At 46.5% G+C, this 17,054-nt stretch overlaps 1 protein-coding gene across 12 annotated transcripts in view; it reads right to left on the bottom strand.

Annotated features, from left to right (window-relative positions):
- Window positions 1-17,054, bottom strand: part of DNMT3B (DNA methyltransferase 3 beta) — a 791,643-nt gene that overhangs the window by 32,065 nt on the left and 742,524 nt on the right. For 9 of the 12 annotated variants that reach the window (XM_078651794.1, XM_078651798.1, XM_078651793.1 and 6 more), the window contains one exon: window positions 10,020-10,089. The exons of the other annotated variants lie outside the window; for them this stretch is intronic. In XM_078651794.1, coding sequence (XP_078507920.1) covers window positions 10,020-10,089 — 70 coding nt within the window. The remainder of the gene's footprint in view (window positions 1-10,019; window positions 10,090-17,054) is intronic. 12 annotated transcript variants of the gene reach the window in all.

Genomic DNA, 17,054 nt, shown 5'->3' with positions numbered 1-17,054 from the left:
GACAACAGCTGATGTATACTGAGGTCCACAGAAAGACCGCGCAATGGCTCCTTGTGTATCTGCAATAAAAATGTTTAAAAAAAAAAGAGAATGGTCTAGTGCCTTCTCAGCTCGGGAGGCATGCTTGCAGTGTTGGCCCGAGTGCGAGGGCTGTGCCGCACCGTGCCGTAGTGGGAAAGGTGTGTGCAAATTTTCTTGGCATGTGGTGGGTCCACAGTACTCACGGTACGTGGCGTCATCTTGGTCCTCGATCCTGGCACCGGAGGACTAATACGAGGCAACACAGTGGCGGCTGGTGATGACCTTCCTCCTCCTGTTAGTACACCAGCCTAGAATTCTTTCTCGCTATCATGCTGGAATTCCGCCTTGGCTGCCAGCTTCATGGTGTGTGCCAAATGACGATCCCTTCGGTCCGAAGCGTTTCTTTGCTTTTAAACAATGCCCAGGCTGCGCACACGTCTCCTTTGTGCTCTGGGGATAAGCACATATTACACACTTCTTGAGTGTCGGAGTGTGGATACTTGGGCCTGCAAAAAAAAAAAAGTGTTGGAAAAGGTCTTTCTTCGTCTTTATCATCCGGAGACGGGCATTCTTGGCAGGAGTGTGCTTGTGGTTTGCCGGGTACTTGCTTCCTGGCGTCTCGGACCCGATGGATGTCGTTCACTGGATCTCCGGTTGATTTTTCTTTATCGCAGTCGTTAAATCTTCAGGAGTCGAGCCCAATTGCGGAAAAAAACTTTCTAACAAAGGAGCCGTTGAACATGCACAATACCTCGAGGAAGAGAAGAGATGACCATGATGCTGATCACAAAACTTCCTTGAGGAAAAACAACTTGCAGAGTCCAGGCCCAAAACTAGATGGCAGGAGTATGCATAGTATGTGTATCTGCAGCCAACACCTGCTATGAATATATGTATATATCCAAAGTAAATGTGCACATCTCAGACATCACAAAACCTCACATCATGCTAGGCAGCCTGCAAAGCATGGAAGTTAAATAACAGCAAACACAAAAGTGGTATATCCCTTAGAGCATTGCAAGAAACCAAGAAGGAAAGTAAAGTCCTAAAATCCTCCACTCATCCCAAAATTCCACAGAGATAATCACTGCATCTACAAAACACCACCTACTCAAATCTCACTCATACAAACCTCAGATACTGGCTCATATATCCTCTTGGGCATTAATTCAAGCCGCATACTGCTGAACTCTGGTTAACTGCATAATCTTTCTAAAAACTAAAAGCCAGGAGATCGCCATCATAACCCCTCTCATCTAAAGACTTCCTATTATCACGAAGCACAAGTATGACCATCCCCTTTCTTTGATGAATCCTACCAAAATCCCAACAATCTCTATCATTACAAAAGAATCAACCAACTTCCATTCTTATAATAAATCATTGAACGAGCTGCTATCTTTTACCCACAAGCCTGATAATACACTGACTGCAGCCAACAACTTCAAGGTTACCAGCATGAGTTCTGACCCAGTGCAACACTGATAATACCAGTAATCAATGTTGGGATAAGAATACTGGCGATCCCTGCATCCTACCTCTCCTATATTGGTCAGCGACTGTGGATACCAAAGACCACCAGGCCTGCCTCACAGTATATGATTGGGGCAGCTTATTCCTTTTGGACTGCCTGAATTGATAAGACATACTCTCCTTCCCACCTAATCTATTCAGACACCCCTCGTTATTCAACACTTGCACCTATGACAGTCTGTCTATAGAACACACCATCACACCTATATGACATAATGACAATGAATGTATCAGAGCCTACACAAACCTTATGGTAAAGCCAAACAAATCAGACTCTGCACTGCACTAATCAACACTGGCATGTGCCATCCCCAGATGAAGGGTTTGCTCTGCCCCATGACCCTCATTAGCTTCCCTCCCACCCATTCACTACAAGTCACTTGGCTTCTACATAGACACCATCCTTTCTTTTAAGAACATTGTGAAAAAGAAATCTTAAACAGCCTAGGGCCAACGATTCCTCATCCAAGATTCTCGTTCCACCATCAAAGCCTGTGTTCTTTCTGCCATAGATGGCAGCAAGGCTCTGCTTTGCGCTCTTCCTATTTCAACCCTGAATCACTGTAAACTGTCCCAGAAGAATGGGTCTGTTTTATAATCATTCATCAGAATATGATCAAATATCTCTAACCTCAGGAAACTGAACTTTCCCCTATGCCAGTCTGCAGTAAATATAAGGCTTACAGCATGATATTCTGAGCTACCAATCTCAAAAGAACACAGTAAAAGACTCCATCTATAATGGGCTCTGCTTTAAAAAGGAACAGATAAGAAAAAAGGCCCTCTCCCTCATCACACACGGGCTGAGAAACACACGGAGCTCATCTCCAATGCTCTTTCTTTCTCTATAACAATACTTGAAAAATCAAACTTACTTTTTATTAATTGCCTACTGGAAAATGACACTACCCAGGCGTCTCCAATTTCTCCATCTGCTTCTCTTTTACCCATTCCCAATAAATGTAGATAAGGTATCACATGGCTAATAGCCTTTAGATATGTAACCCTCGGGGTACTAACTGTCACATTTCACACCTTGGACACATTTTGCTGGTTGTAGTCAAATTGTATAAAAAGCAGTGTGCAGAAAACAGACCTCATATTTTTAAAGAATTAATGCAAAGTACAAAGGGCCATCAGCCCCTAGGGGGACACAGCAACACACAATGCCATAGAGAGCTAGTTGCAACAGAGACCCAATATAAAAAAAACCATCTGTTTAGAGTTATCTAGTGGGAAGGAATATGCTACTTACCAGTATGCATCTGTTTTTGGCATGTAGGGCTGCTGACATTCATATCTGTGCATAGATCGCCGCCTAGTGTTGGGTCCGGATGATTGCACATTGTTGTCCTGGAAGAGTCTTCGAAGTATCACGAGATAGGTGGCTCCTCCCCTGGACTACAGTGCGCATGGGCTTCCTCTCCATCCTCAGATTGTTTTTCGCCATTGTGGCAGAGATGGAGTATGGTACAGTAAGAGATGTCCATGCATGAAAGTAAGAATGAATGCTACAGCTGCGACAGGCACCGGGGAGGAGGGTGGGCGATATGAATGTCAGCAGCCCTACATGCCAAGAACAGATGCATACTGGTAAGTAGCATATTCCATTCGAGGCATGTGGGCTGCTGAATTCATATCTGTACATAGAATGTATAGCAGTCTCTCCCTTAGCGGTGGCTACCTGTGCCAGCTGCAGCAGTCTGAAAAAGAGTTTTTAGAACAGCCTGACCTACAGCAGCTTGCTGTTTTGAATGTACATCTACACAATAGTGTTTTGTGAAGGTATGTATGGTAGACCAAGTGGCTGCTCTACATATTTCCTCTAGATGAATGTTCCCTAGGAAAGCCATGGATGCCCCTAGTTTGCGTGTAGAATGCGCTCTTGGGGGAACTGTTAAAGTGCGTTTTGCTTTTAAATAATATTTGAATACACTTAACAATCCACCTGGCTAACTCAGACTTTGAAATGGGGTTGCCTTTGTGTTGTGGTGAAAAGGCAACAAACAACTGTTTAGTTTTTCTAAAATCCTTAGTTCTATCAATGTAGTATAGAAGTGCTCTTTTGACATCTAGTGTGTGTAGAGCCCTTTCAGGTACTGACTGTGGATTTGGAAAGAACACTGGCAGTTCTATTGTCTGATTGATATGAAAATGGGATACCACCTTAGGCATAAATTTAGTGTTTGTTTCAAGAACTACCCTATTTGCATGTACTTGGATGAATGGCTCTTGAATAGTTAGGGCTTGCAGCTCGCTAACTCTTCTAAGCGATGTAATTGCTACAAGGAAAGCCACTTTCCAGGTAAGAAATTGCAATTCACATGAATGCAACGGTACAAAATGTGGTCCCATTAGTCTGGTTAAAACAATGTTTAGATTCCAGACAGGTGAAGGTGGGTGTTTTGGAGGAATAATTCGCTTGTGTCCCTCCATGAATGCTTTAATTGCAGGTACCCTAAACAGCGAAAGATGCTGCCTGTTTTGAAGATAAGCTGCAATGGCTGCTAAATGTATCCTTATGGATGAGTAAGATAGATTGCAACGATGTAGGTGCAAAAGATAGCAAATGATATTTTGCGTTGAAGCATCTAGTGGGTTAATGTCATTGTTATTGCAGTAAATGACAAAACGCTTCCACTTTGCAGCGTAACAAGCTCTGGTAGTAGGTTTTCTTGCCTCTTTGATAATGTTCATACAGTCAGGAGGCAAGTTTAGGTACCCAAACTCTAAGACTTCAGGAGCCAGATTGCAAGGTTCAGTTGTTGCGGATCTGGGTGCAGTATGTCTCCATGGCTCTGAGTGAGAAGAGTGGGGGTTAGCTGCAGTTTTTGGGGAGGTACCACGGAAAGTTCTAGGAAAGTCGTGTACCACGGTTGCCTGGCCCAGGTTGGAGCAACCAGGATTAGTGTTAGTGAATTCTGACGTAGTTTGCGTGCCACTAGCGGTATTAATGGTGCTGGGGGAAAAGCGTACGCAAATTTGCCTGACCAGTTCATCCATATCGCATTGCCCTGCGACTCCGGATGTGGAAACCTGGCGGCAAAGTACTGGCATTTTGCGTTTTCTCTTGTGGCGGACAGGTCTATCTCTGGTTGTCCCCACAGCTGGAAGTATGGTTGGAGCACTGTGGGATGAAGCTCCCACTCGTGCATCTGTTGGCTGTGTCTGCTGAGCAGATCCGCTATTTGGTTGTCCTTGCCTGGGAGGTGTTCCGCCATGAGAAAAATGTTTCTCTGAATGGCCCACTTCCACATGCTTTGGGCTAGATGTGATAGCTGTGGAGAGTGTGTTCCTCCCTGTTTTTGTATGTAGTACATTGCTGTCATGTTGTCCGTCCGGATCAACACAGTCTTGTTGCATAAATGTACTTTGAACGCTTTCATTGACAGAAAAATTGCCATAATCTCTAACAAGTTGATGTGCATTTTCTTTTGTTGTGTTGTCCATCGTCCCTGCACTGTGTACTGAAGGACATGGGCTCCCCATCCTATCAGGGATGCGTCCGTTGTCAACACTATTTGTGGTACAGGCTCTTGGAACAGTCGCCTTTGCAAAGGTTTTGTGGATTCCACCAATGCAGAGAGTTGTGTGCACGACTGGTTACCAACACTAGGTCTTTTAATTGTCCTTGAGCCTGGTTCCACTGTTGTGCTAAGCACTCTTGTAGCGGACGCATGTGTAGTCTCGCGTGAGGGACTATGAAGATTCACGAAGCCATCATGCCTATGAGTTGCATAAACACTCGGGCAGAGAGCGAGTGTTGGGGCTTGAACTTTTGGATTAGCAACTGCATACTGCGTATTCTTGCTGTGTTCGGGTATGCTGTCGCTGTTAGAGTATCTATTGTTGCTCCCAGGTACTGCTGTACATGGAACGGTTGAAGGTGAATTTTGGGTAGTTTAGCATGAAGCCGAGACTGTGTAGGAGGTGAATTGTTTTTGACATGTGGCTGGCACACTGCTGGGCTGACTTTGCTTGTATCAGCCAGTCGTCCAGGTACGGATAGACATGAATATGTTGTCTTCTTAAATGTGCAGCCACTGTCGCTAGGCATTTTGTGAACACCCTTGGAGCTGTTGTTACATCAAATGGAAGGACTTTGAATTGGTAATGTTGATTTAGGAGGGTGAACCTGAGATATTTCCTGTGAGCAGGATGTATCGGGATATGGAAATATGCGTCTTTGAGGTCCAAGGTTGCGAGGAAGTCTCCTTGCTGCAACAGTTGTAACACTTGTTGTAGAGTGAGCATATGAAAATGTTCTGATAAGATGTATTGATTTAGGGGCCTGAGGTCCAATATTGGTCTAAGAGACCTGTCCTTTTTGGGGATGAGGAAGTATGGTGAATATACCCCTGTACCTTGATGTTCTAATGGTACTAGTTCTATGGCCCCTTTTTGCAGCATGCTGATGACTTCTTGCTGCAATAAGTTGAGGTGTTCTACAGACATAGGACGGTGTTTTGGTGGTATGTTGGGTGGTGTGGAGGTCAGCTCTAGGCAATAGCCATCTTGGATAATTTGCCTTACTCACTTGTCTGTAGTGATGTTTTGCCAGACTGGAAGGAACTGCTGTAAACGTCCCCCGACCGGTGTTATATGGTCTAGGGGTAGCGCTAAGAAGTCACTGTTTTGTGTTGGTAGAGGATCTGGTGGTATTATTCTCTCGTCCTCTGCCTTTGTTGTTGTTGCCGCGGTATCCACCTCTATTGTTTTTATTGTAGGTGGTTTGTGTATTTCCCTTGTAGTTTGTGGTCTGCTGTGATGAGTTACCTCATGCAGCACCTCTGTAATTTGAGCGACGAAAGGAGCCTCTATGTTGTTGTGATTGTAGGGCTCCCATAGATTTAGCTGTCTCAGTGTCTTTTTTCATTTTGTCCAGGATTGTATCTACCGCTGGACCAAATAAGTAGTCAGGATTGACTGGCTGGTTTAATAAAGTGGACTGGAATTCATTTTTAAAACCAGAAATGCGTAGCCACGCATGTCTCCTGATCATAACACTGGTTTTAATAGATCTGGCCGCTGTGTCTGCCACATCTAAGGCACATTTAATGGAGGCGTTAGTGATTAGCTTTCCCTCCTGTACTAGTTGTTCAGCCTGTTCTTTGTAAGGTTCAGGTAAATACTGGAGAAGTGTCTCTAAGGTGTCATAGGGTGCCCTGTCGTACCTAGCTAACAGGGCTTGCGTGTTAGATATTCTCCATATGTTAGCTGCTTGTGCGGCTACCCTTTTCCCTGATGCCTCAAAGATCTTTGATTCTTTGTCAGGAGGTAGAGTTTCTCCAGTTGTTTGAGAGTTTGCACGTTTACGTGCATTGGATACCACTAAAGAATCCAAAGGCAGTTGTCCCTTAATATATGTAGGGTCTAGTGGCGCTGGCCTGTATTTCCTCTCTATACTTGGGTTAATGACCCGTGCCCTAGTTGTATCCTTAAATATGTCTCCTGCATGTTTAAGTACCCCTTTTAACATAGGTAGTGTCTTAACAGTTCTTTCTGATGTGGCAAAAGTGTCAAAGAGGAAATCTTCCTCCACAGGGTCTGCATGCATGTCCACATTGTGATGGAGGGCTGCCCTTTCGATTAGTGAATTAAAAGCAGCTGTGTCCTCTGTAGGAGAAGGCCTAGCAGGGTATGCAGATGTATCAGGAATGGGTTGAGAGTCACCAGGATGTACTGGGTCAACCCATGGTTGAGTTTGACTGTCTTGGTCAGTGTCTAGTGGGTAATTGTATTCCTGATTATATTCCTCAGCCACCTCTTCATCTGTGTGTGTGGGTGTATATGAGTATGGGTTAGGCCTAGTTGGCTGAATAGGCTCAAATAGAATAGGTGAAGTAGAACAGTCCCTTTTCTTTTTGAGTGGTATAGTGTAAGTCTCTTTCTCAGTCTCTGGTCTGATTTTTCTTTTGTAGAGAGTGAGTTTCCCAGAATTAGGGTCAATGTAAAGTTTTGATTGTTCCTCTGATGCAGGGTCTGGATATAAGACCTCCTGTTCAGCAGTTCTGGGTGTTTTTGCCAAGTTCTTTTGTTTTGTCTGTTTCGGTTTGATGCCGCTTTTTGGGTCGACCGCCTTTGTTTTTGAGGAAGGTGGTAGGCCAAACTTAATTGGTCAGAGGTCCCTCTGTGGTACTACAGTTTCTTTAGGTAGTGCCTGTTTCTTTGGAGCTGAAGTTTTTCCCGCTTCGACGGTCCTTGTCGGTTCGATTGCGGATTTGTGACCTTGTGTCGATTTTGGAACCTGTGGTTTCGGATCGACGCTCTTTGGTCTTGGCTCCATGTCCTTCTTCGGGTCGATTTTCTTCGGCTCGATTGTTTTCTGTTGCAGAGCCATTGGTTTGTCGACTTTCTGCTTGAGTTCGACAACCTTCTTCGGATCGAGTTCCTTTTTTGTGTTTGCGGCTGTCGACACCGATTTTTTCGGTTCGACGACCTTTTGTTTTGGAGTAGATATAGGGGCGCTGGTTTTCGGCTCGACGACCCTTGTGTTCGACTCCGATGGTTCGACATAGTTTGGCCCAAAGACCGTATTGTTGATGAGTTTCTTCGGTCTCGACTCCGATGGATCGACGTAGTGTGGTCCGAAGACCGTGTAGTCGATTAGTTTAGTTTTTGGTTCCACAACTTTTGGTTTCAATATTACCAATTTCGGAGTACGTTGACCCGATGGCTCTTTTGTAATATTCTTAGCCGAGCTGTATTGCGGGGCTATAGAATGTGTTTCTTGATCTTGGCTAAGGCCTTGTGGCGATGCCTCGACCTGAGCCTGTGGAACCATGGAGGTATCGGTATAGGGCGTGGTACTCACGGTTGGCCCCGTTTCATCACTGGAGTCGTCCTCTACGGCTCCGATCCCTTGTTCGTCGTCCCCTACCTCGACGATGTCTTCTTCGTCGTCGATATAGTAGTTGGAGTCATGATCTGAATCTTGATCCGACTGTTGTTCATATTCTTCAGCTTCGACGAGATCTTCTTCATCTTCGAAGATGTTTTCCGGCTTTGGCGCTGGTTTCTGCATGATTAGCCTAGCGGCTCGTCGAGTCCGAAGTGTCTTTTTGGAACGAAATGGGGCACAGGCTAGGCAGTCGGATTCATTATGTTCAGGAGATAAACACTTGTTACATACAGGGTGTTTATCGATATGTGGGTATTTTGAGTTACAAAGAGGGCATCTTTTAAATGAGCTCCGTTACATCGACGACTGGTCACGTGGCGCCGAGAAGGCCCGCGGCCCGATTCGACGTCCCAAGTAGAATAAAGTTTGTAAAGAAGCTGTCGGCACCGATTCGAAACAATACCGACGATACCGAAGGCCCTTTGGCCTTTAGAAGTGTAGTTTAGATTCCGAACTTCGAGTAAAGGAAAGTACATCCGAACCCAATGGCGGAAAAAAACAATCCGAGGATGGAGAGGATGCCCATGCGCACTGTAGTCCAGGGGAGGAGCCACCTATCTCGTGATACTTCGAAGACTCTTCCAGGAAAACAATGTGCAATCATCCGGACTCAACACTAGGCGGCGATCTATGCACAGATATGAATTCAGCAGCTCACATGCCTCGAACATACTATTCTGTTGTGCTATGTTTCACAGGACACAGAGCACCATAGTATATGGTGGCACACAGCATTTCCAAAAGGACATTGGCCCATATGTACTAAAGATTTTTCCCATAGACACAACACGGTGTAAAACCCTTTGATACATCTGACACATAGTTCCCAAAATGGGCTTAGTGCAACATTGTTCACTACAGTGCCCTCATGTGTCACTGCTTCTAACAGTGCTCCATTGGGACACAGTTCCCAAAAGTGACTAGTACGACAGCTCTCATTTGTGGTCTAGTGGGTTTACAGGACACATACTTCCCCAGTCTGGACTAATCTCCCCTCTTGCCCAGATTAGCCTGGTCCTCAGTAGTCTCCCACTGGGACAAACTCCCAATAGATCCCCAGAGGGTGACACATCTAAAAACTGCTCCTGTTGAATAAAGTCAACAAAAACTGGATCTCTGTTTAGTAGAGGGACAGGGCTCCAAATAGTGTCCGACTGAGACGTGGTGCCTAATAGTGCCCCTCTTGCTTCCTTGTTCTGTCACTGGGACCAACCCTTTCAAAGTGCTCTCTTCGGGCCCAGTGGGTGACTGCGTCCACAGTGCTATCCTCAGTCACAGCTGCCATGGTGCTCCTGTGGCATTCGGCTCTCCATAGTGCAGCAATGGGATCCACTGCACTGTGCTGGCTCGGTGGGACTTACCTACCCATGTAGCTCCATAGGCCATCACTCGGATGCAAAAGCCATGCTTATCTGAGATGAAAATCTGTTTTGACACAGACCTGTTAATTAAGACTGGCCACAGCAATACCTAGCACAGAACCCACCCATAGCAGTCTGAGCACCTGTAATTACCTTCCATGGAAAAAGACGTGGAGAGCAGCAATCATTAAAATAAATCTTACCTTTGCTAGTCTACCGTATTCTAGGCAATCCTGGAGACGAACTGTATCTGTCTGTGCAGGTAGCAAAGGTCTGAAGACAGGCAAACTGATTAAATCCTTAAGCATGCTAAAGCACTATAATATATTTCTATGCAACTTCCATCTGTAAATGTGGTTAACTGCCAAGTCTAGGAAGGAAAATGCTACTTACCCAGTATGCATTTGTTCTTGGCATATAGAGCTGTAGAGTCATATGCTATACATAGATCACTATCTAGTGATGGGTCCAGATGTTTGCACTTTGTTTTTCTTAGAAGTCTTTCCAGCCACGAGGTAGGTGACTCCTCCTTTCGGTGATAGTGCGCATGGGCATCGACTCCATTGTTAGATTATTTTCCCGCAGAGGGTGATAATGGAGATTCAGACTGGGTAAGTAGCATTTTCCGTTTGAAGCATATAAGCTGTAGATCATATGCTATGCATAGACTATGCAACAGTTAGCTCCCAAAGCGGTGGCTAACCTGTATCTGTTGCGGTGGTCTGAAATAGTGTAAGTAAAACTCTCTGGCCTACTCTAGCTTGTTGTCTTGCCAACACATCTACACAATTGTGTTTTGTGAATGTGTGAGGTGTAGACCATGTTGCAGCTTTGCAAATGTCTTCTATGGGCATATTTCCAAAGAATGCCATAGAAGCCCCCAGTTTGCATATAGAGTGTGCTCTTGGGGGAACGGTCAATGTTCGTTTTGCTTTTGTGTAGCAGATTTGAATGCACTTGACTATCCACCTTGCAATTCCTGATTTTGATATGGGATTGCCTTTTTGTGGTGGAGCAAAAGCAACAAAAACTTGATTTGTGTTACGGAAAGGTTTTGTCCTTTCTATGTAATACAGCAATGCTCTCTTTACATCTAATGTGTATAGGGTACATTCTGCTACTGAATCTGGTTGAGGGAAGAACACAGGTAACTCAACAGATTGATTGATGTGAAAAGCAGAAATGACTGTAGTCTGAAAAACCACTTTATTTTGGTGCATTTGTAAAAAAGGTTCCTCTACAGGTAATGCCTGAAGCTCAAAAACAACAATTGATGGACAGAATGCAGAACAATGTCATACATTCACCCCAGTACAGAGATCTGGGCCTAAATCCATTGTGTTTTTGCACTCCACACCACCCCAGGTCAGACATGGCCATATGCAAATCAGCCTTGACCCTGTGCCTCATGGGAACAGTCCAGCCCGAACTGCCAAGCCATGTCTATCCTGGACCGGAATCAAGCATCCAAGGACCGGTTTCTGTCTATCAGCCGTCATCAGCCTGGATAGCTTGACTCCAGTGGTGTGGAGAGCATGGGACTCACGTCTGAGCATACCCATCCCACTCGGGGTGACAAATGCAAAAGCAACAATGGAAAATACAAAATGGCTTGGCAGTTCGGGCTGGACTGTTCCCATGAGGATGGATTTAGGCCCAGATCTCTGTACTGGGGTGAATGTATGACATTGTTCTGCATTCTGTCCATCAATTGTTGTTTTTGCATTTGTCACCCCGAGTGGGATGGGTATGCTCAGACATGAGTCCCATGCTCTCCACACCACTGGAGTCAAGCTATCCAGGCTGATGACTACTGATAGCCAGAAACCGGTCCTTGGATGCTTGATTCCGGTCCAGGAAAGACATGGCTTGGCAGTTCGGGCTGGACTGTTCCCATGAGGCACAGGGTCAAGGCTGATTTGCATATAGCCATTGTCTGACCTAGGGTGGTGTGGAGTGCAACAAAAACGATGGATTTAGGCCCAGATCATTGTACTGGGGTGAATGTATGACATTGTTCTGCATTCTGTCCATCAACTGTGGTTTTTGCAATTTTCACCCCGAGTGGGCTGGGTATGCTCAGATGTGAGTCCCAGGCTCTCCACATCACTGGAGTCAAGCTATCCAGGCTGAAGAAGGCTGATAGCCAGAAACCGGTCCTTGGATGCTTGATTCCGGTCTAGGAAAGACATGGCTTAGTAGTTCGGGCTGGACTGTTCCCATGAGGCACAGGGTCAAGGCTGATTTGCATATAGCCATTGTCTGACCTAGGGTGGTGTGGAGTGCAAAAAAACGATGGATTTAGGCCCAGATCATTGTACTGGGGTGAATGTAAGACATTGTTCTACATTCTGTCACCTGAGATGAGCGGCTACTACCGCCATACATTTTGTGAAGACTGGGGGCAGTGGTGACTCCGAATGGGAGTAACTTGAACTGGTAATGTTGGTGCGCTAACAGAAACCTGAGAAATTTGCGTTGAGCAGGGTGGATTGGAATATGAAAGTAGGCGTCCTTTAAGTCTAGCGTAGACAGAAAGTCACCCTTTTGCAAGAGGGAGTAACTGTTGATGTGTAACCATGTTGAAAATGGTCTGATTGTATGTAAAAATTGAGTTCTCTGAGATCTAAGATTGGTCTGAGGGACCCGTGCTTTTTTGGTATTAGGAAGTAAAAAGAGTACACGCCCGACCATTGATGTCGTAACGATATTGACTGCCAAGCTGTTAAGAAAGTTGACAGTCTTCCCCCGACAGGCGTTAGGTGGTCCGGGGGAAGGATAGGTGAGTCACTGTTTTGTATTGGAGGGGGAGGTGCTTGTGTTTGAAGCTCTACCTCTTCCCTTACCGTTATTTCCTCTGTAACCCCCTCAGAAATAGTTCTTAGAGCAAAAGGGTTATTTATTACCCTTGTAGGTGGAGGTATTTTCTGAAGAAGAAATATTGGACCCCGCTCGATAGAAAGAGTGCAGAAAGGAACCACAGCCTTGTGGTGACTGAAGTGCCCCCATTGATTTGGCCACTTCAGTGTCTTTCTTCATCTTTTCCAGTGAAGAGTCTACCATTGGGCCAAAAAGGTGTTCCTTATCAAAAGGTGTGTTTAATGTAGAGGTTTGAACCTCAGGTTTGAACCAGAGATACGTAGCCAGGCGTGCCTTCTTAAAAGGACACTGGTATTGACTGCTCTGTTAGCTGTGTCTGCAGCATCGAGGGAGCACCTGATTTGATTATTGGAAATTAGTTGTCCCTCCCTTATCAGGTCTACAGCTTTGGATTAATGTTCTTGGGATAGATACTGGAGCAATTGTTCCATCTAGTCCTAATGCGCACGGTCATAGCTAGCTAGCAACGCTTGTGTGTTGGATATGCACCAGATGTTTGCTGCCTGAGATGTGATTATCTTCCACGAAGCATCAAGAAGTTTAGATTCCTTATCTGGGGGTGGAGAATCTCCTGGGGCTTGGGAGTTAGCCCTCTTGCGTGCGTTAGACACTGCTAGCGAGTCCAACGGTAATTGTCCCCTAATGTATGCTGGGTCAGATGGTGCTGAGCCTAGGGGTAATGGTACGTACCCTGACAGGATCACTAAAGGTATCGTCCATGTGTCTGATCATACCTTTGAGCATTGGTAAAGTGTGTGATGACTTTTGAGTAGTGGTAAGGGTCTTGAAAAGGAAAACCTCTTGGAGGGAATCTTTGTGGAGCTGCACCCCATGGTAATTAGCAGGCCTACACAGCAATTCAATGTAGCCTACACTGTCGTCTGGTGGAGAGGGTTTGGTAGGGTACAGGTGTGAGAAAGTGCCATCTTTCTTGCCTTGGTATGCCCCCACTTTTTTCTGAACTGCTGATGTACTTTGACTGAGTGTGCCCTGGGTCCCTGCCAATCAAGTACCCAGGGCCTGTGTTCCTTCCCTACAAAGAAAAGCTATGCTGAAACAAAATACCCAATTGGCATCTCTGGCCCCTGTCAGCCCCTAGTAGATGGTACCCTAGGTACCCAGGGCATGGTGACCAGAGAAGACCCTTGAGGGCTGCAGCCACCCTCAGGGGCCCTATACCCTAGCTCCCACACACTGCCTTTTGCAGGCTGAGTGCCTAAGTACAAAACTAAAGCAACAGTCGACATGGCACACATCCCTGTGTGCCATGCCCACAGAACCCACTGCCCTGGCATACTTCAGTCACCCCTCTAGCTGGGTGCCCTATGCCAGAGGTGAGGGCCCAGGTGCATGAGCCCTGTGCCCCTACAGTACCCAGGGCCATTCCTGGGCACTGTAAGTGCAGTGTTGCTATTTAAGAGTATATGGTGCTGGGAGGTTGTCATTCACGAACTCCACAGCACCATAATGGCTTCACTGAAGACTGACGAGTTTGGTACCAAACTTCTCAGTACATTAAACCTGCACTGATGCCAGTGTGGGATTTAATGTAAAATGCACGAGAGGGCATCTTAGAGATGCCCTCCAAAAGCCCAAACCTACAATCCATGTCTTGGCTGAGTGGCTGCCACACAGCAGACATGTTGCTGGACCCCTGGGTGGAGAGCCCCCCGCTCTCCTGGGTCTGCAACAAAGCACACTATGTCTCCTCCCCCAGGATGGACAGGGGGAAGCTTCAAAGGCATACCATACCGCCTCTGAGAGCTTCTCCAGACCATTTGCTGTACCCAGCAACCAGCCCCCCACCAGTCCTACCCCCACTCTGGCGGGAAAAACTACGTCAGGAAGGGGGGTGTGCCAACCTTTGCCAACTCCACCCCTCAGGTGGAGGAGGCGAGGTGAAGCACGACCCCGGGCTCCGGCCATCTTGTAGATGGGGAGTCCTGCCCAATCCCAGCTAGGCTCCTGCCCCCCTCCCACAGGAGAGGAGCAGGCTAGGGGGTGTACTCACCCCAGGACAGGGACCCATTGGTCCCTGCCCTTGCCCTACCTGTAACGCACCTAAATTTAGAATTTAGGGACTTCCTGAACCTTCCTTCCTCAGATCCCGATATCAAAAAGAAGAAAGAAGATCAAGAAGAATAAGACCTGCTGTGCAGCTGCTAACAACAGGACAACAACAACAAACTTGGCCCCAGCCCTACCGGCCTGTTGATCCTGGAACCTGCTCCTGCCTAAACCCGGCGACCTCCGCGGACAGCAACCTTGGGACACCCAGAGGACCTGCCTGCCTTGACCCTCTCGAAGATTGGGGCTCCCACCAGCAGAGGCTCTGCTGCAACAACCCACCTGGTGCCCACCAGGAAGCTCTGGACCAGCCCACTCTGCACCAGCCGAGCCCGGGCCGGGCCAACCCGAACCAAGACCACGAGGACGTCCCCCCGGTGACTGGGACCCGAAGTCCAGTGCCCAAAGACCCTCCTCGACGAACCAGCCGACGCCTGCAGACTCAGAACCAGGGGCCACCCCAACCGCGACCAGTCGAGGGTAAGCTTTTCCGACCCCCAAAGACACCCCTGCACCCGGTGCCTCGCGTCCCCCTGTGCCACCCTTTGGGGTACCTACCTGTGCTCCATCATCCCAACTTACCTCTCGAAGTGCTGGTCGCCCCTGGAGAGTCACCGTCCCCAAGACTGCAGCCTTTGTTCCTTTTTCAAGATCCTCATTGGATAACATTGAGCGCCTAACGGCTCAAAAGCACCCTGCACCCAGCCGCCGAGTGCCGCTGGCTGTGACCTCTTTGCCCTATTCTACTTCCCCTCTTGCCCTGAGCAAGTGACCAGGAGCCAGCTCCCAGAGCCGCTTGGCCTGCTGGCCAGCAGCCACCAACCGAAAGGCCCCCTTTCCCTCATTGGATAACATTGGGCCTACCTACCTCTGCACCCGGCCGCCCCTGCGCTGCTGGGACTGAACTAACTGTACTCACCTGACCCTCGGGGGACCCCATAGTCTATGCCCAGAACCCCAACTTCACCAACCAAGTACTCACCTGGAAACCGGTAATTCACTTACCTGCCATTGGATAACATTGACCCATTTTTGACTCGAACATTTTCTAAGTGTGAAGTTTTGAAAACTGAAAAAATCCCTATAAAATCAGCCAAAGTCTGAATTCGAAAACACTCACCTGTGATCAGGAGAGAAGTCAGTACTGTACCTTTCAGCCCAGTACTGAACCACAAAAGTAATCCCTAGCGGGTTTACTAGTAACCTGTATTTTCTTCATAGGAACCCATTGTCTGCTTTTCAATGAAATTTCTACTAAGTGTCTACTTTTGAAAACTGCAAATATTCTTTAAAAATTGTACGAAATACTGAAACGCAATTGCCTACCTGTTTTGAGTTAAGCCCCCAGTGCTGGCCCGAGGAGACTGGTGCTGGGTTACAAAAGTAACGCGTACTTTACCTGTAACTTGAATTTCCTCCCATTTGAATAGCATTGTGAGAATCACCTCGAAAAGTTTCTAAGTGTGAACTTCAAAACAGCTTTATATTCAGGAAAAATCATCACTGTAACTAAAACGTTTTTGCTAATCTGGTTTCAGCTTAGACCCCAGGACTGAATCCAAGATCTAGTCCTGGAACTAGCAAAGTAACCATAAAGTAATCAACTGTACTTTCCTATGAAAACCCATTGAGCTCAATGCTAGAGTGTGTTTCAGAACTGTATTGCTTATTAGCTAACCTGTGATTATTGTGTGTACAAACTTATTGCTCCTCTGCAAAGTATTTACATGAAAGTACTCGTAATGTGAAAAGTGTATTTTTATAACTGTTGGTTCTAAAAATAAAACAACCATATCTTTGGATATACAAACAATTGGCCTGGAGTTCAGTCCTTGAGTGTGTGAAACCTTTTGCTGACTGAGTGTGTACATCAAATGCTTTACACTGTCCTCTGGTACTGCCTTACTGCTCGTCCAAGCTACCACTTTGAAGAGTAAGGTCAGTTCTGACTTTAACCTCTGTTATACCTCTGGGGTTGGTGGACTCTATACACACTGTACTTCCTTCTAGTCCAGTATATATAGAGCCACCTTCTCACAACAGGTCAGGATTATTGCCTGTGGGCGAGTTAAAGTGGTAGTGGTCCATTGGATCTGCAGGTATTGGCTGACCACGGTCAATCCCATTATCATCCACCTCATCCTGGTTGTCAGGTGTATGTGGTGAATGCTGAGGTGAAGTAGGCACACAAATGTGATATTCCTCTTCAGCATCAGTCCTTCTCTTTAGTGTCACTGTGGTGGCGACATGCCCAGTTTTTGGATGAATGTACAAAACACTTTCTGTTTCTG

Source organism: Lissotriton helveticus, chromosome 7 (assembly GCF_964261635.1).
Source record: "Lissotriton helveticus chromosome 7, aLisHel1.1, whole genome shotgun sequence".
In the NCBI taxonomy this organism is placed as follows: Eukaryota; Metazoa; Chordata; class Amphibia; order Caudata; family Salamandridae; genus Lissotriton; species Lissotriton helveticus.
The sequence above is the reverse complement of the archived record's forward strand: the minus strand, read 5'-3'. Positions and strand labels throughout refer to the sequence as shown.